Genomic DNA, 2,208 nt, shown 5'->3' on the forward strand with positions numbered 1-2,208 from the left:
ATGTATTAAAAGGTGTTCCTAGACAAGGAACATTGTCACGCGGGATCTTCCTAAGGAGTTTTAATTCATGTAATCCATGTACAATAAAAAAATTAGAAATTGCATAGTGTAGGTTTTGATCATCTGACCTCAAGTTCATATACTAAAGTTTTAACTACTAGACCAATTTGTATGTAGTGTTATCATTTAATAAATGAAATTTTTTCTTACCTGGGACATAGCCGGGGCCTAATTTTTTCTTTTATAAAGCCACTTACTCATTAACAAGTTTATGTTATTGTGACGAGCGACAAGACGCCAAGTATCATTTTCAATCATAGCATTAAATTCTTTTGGAATAGCCTTTTGCCGACGTCAATGTTTAAAAGCTTGAGATTGTGAAGTGGGTGTTAGCATATGATAGGCGTGTCGCACACCTAACTACAAAGATAATTCCCAAATAAACCTCCTAACTATGTAGTAGGGTAAGTCAAGGTCGAATCTACATAGATAAACAGTATCAAACACTAGGTTTCTTGACTCAATCTAACTAAGCGCGTGACAAACAACAATGATGGAAGGGACGCTAACTAATTAATACGAATAATAAACTACTGCAAATAACAATAATACACAAGATGAACTCAATTAATAAAGGCATCTAGAATCAAGTAGCCTCACTAGCATGAGTATTACATGAATAGTTCCCATCCCGAATAATATAGTCCATAGAGTCCAAAAGGAGTAATGCATTCTAAAATACTAAAGACCTCTCCTGAGTACCAATGGCTACTATAATCAAACATTCATACATATTCCCAATTTCCCCTGCAAGAAAAGAGACATTAAACAAGGCGTCATAATATAAATTCCTAGTAATCCTATCTACTTATTCCCACGGAGATATTCATACTCTTGAATGAATCAACAATGCCATCTAAATTTAATTCCCATTGAAAACAAGACATAAGGAATCAATTCAAAATTACATATCCCAAGTATGATATTGAGAATAAACACAATTCAATCAACAGTAAGGCACACAACAACATTAATAAAAAGAAGGGCACGCATCAGTACACAGGGAGGAGGAAAGGAGAGTATGAAGGAAGCAGCAGTGGCTTGAGGAGAACAGGCACAGAGGTAGTTCGAAGGAGGCGAAGAATAGAGGACGAAGGGGAAGCGCATAACCATTTCGAATGACTTGTATCAATAATTGAGTGATGTTCTCTCAAATTATGAGTAGCATGGCACCATTCGAGGCTTTATATGGTAGGAAATGTAGAAGCCCATTATGTTGAAACGATATAAGTGAAACAGTTGTACTTGGGCCTGAATTGATTGAAGAGACCGTGCAACAGGTTAAGATGATCCAAGGAAAGATTAAGGCAGCCCAAGATCGTCAGAAAAGCTATGCTGATCTGAAGCGTAGGGAAGAAGGATATGAAGTGGGCGAAAAAGTGCTTTTGAAAGTATCACCAATGAAGGGTGTGATGAGGTTTGGAAAGAAAGGGAAGCTCAGCCCTAAGTTTATAGGTCCATATGAAATATGGATAGAGTTGGAAAAGTGGCCTATAGGCTAGCCCTACCCACTGAATTAAGCCGTGTTCATAATGTGTTCCATATATCTCAGTTGAGACAGTATATCCCAGATAAATCGCATGTGTTGCAGCCTGAAACAGTTCAAATTAATGAGAACTTATCCTATGAAGAAAGGCCTATTAAGATTTTAGACAGTAAGGTTAGAAGTACCCGAAACAAAGATGTTAAAATTGTTAAGGTGCTCTGGTCTAATCAGAAGTATGAAGAAGCAACATGGGAAGCAGAGGCTGACATGCGAAAGAAATATCCAGAGTTGTTTGCAGAAGGTTAGTAGTAGAGTTACGGGGACGTAACTCCTTTTAAGGGGGGTAGAATACGATAGAGTTTCGCGCGTTTGACTTAGAACCATATTGTTTGGCATATTTTATGAGTTATTATGTGAATCAACTTACTTTTATAGGAAGTTGGTGGTATATGTGTCCTACTTGCTTTGTCTCTTGCATTGCTTGCTGTAAGTTTCGAGGACGAAACTTCTTTTAAGGGGGGTAGTCTGTAATACTCCGTATTTTTTAGTAAGTTATTAGTGATTTTTTTAAAAGGCTTTATATACTAAAAAGGCTTTTATTAATTATAAAGGTTTCAAATAGGCCTTTGTATTAAATTATGGGATTTTCAAATAAATTCTAG

The 2,208-nt window shown here is 36.5% G+C and overlaps 1 protein-coding gene across 1 annotated transcript; it reads left to right on the forward strand.

The window, feature by feature from the left end:
- The first annotated feature begins 1,528 nt into the window (after positions 1-1,528).
- Positions 1,529-1,852, forward strand: LOC125493682 (uncharacterized). The gene has a single exon (XM_048637165.2). The coding sequence runs from the start codon at positions 1,529-1,531 to the stop codon at positions 1,850-1,852; it is 324 nt and encodes a 107-aa protein (XP_048493122.2).
- Positions 1,853-2,208: the final 356 nt, after the last annotated feature.

The sequence above is a fragment of the Beta vulgaris genome, chromosome 9, assembly GCF_026745355.1.
Source record: "Beta vulgaris subsp. vulgaris cultivar EL10 chromosome 9, EL10.2, whole genome shotgun sequence".
Taxonomy (NCBI): Eukaryota; Viridiplantae; Streptophyta; class Magnoliopsida; order Caryophyllales; family Amaranthaceae; genus Beta; species Beta vulgaris.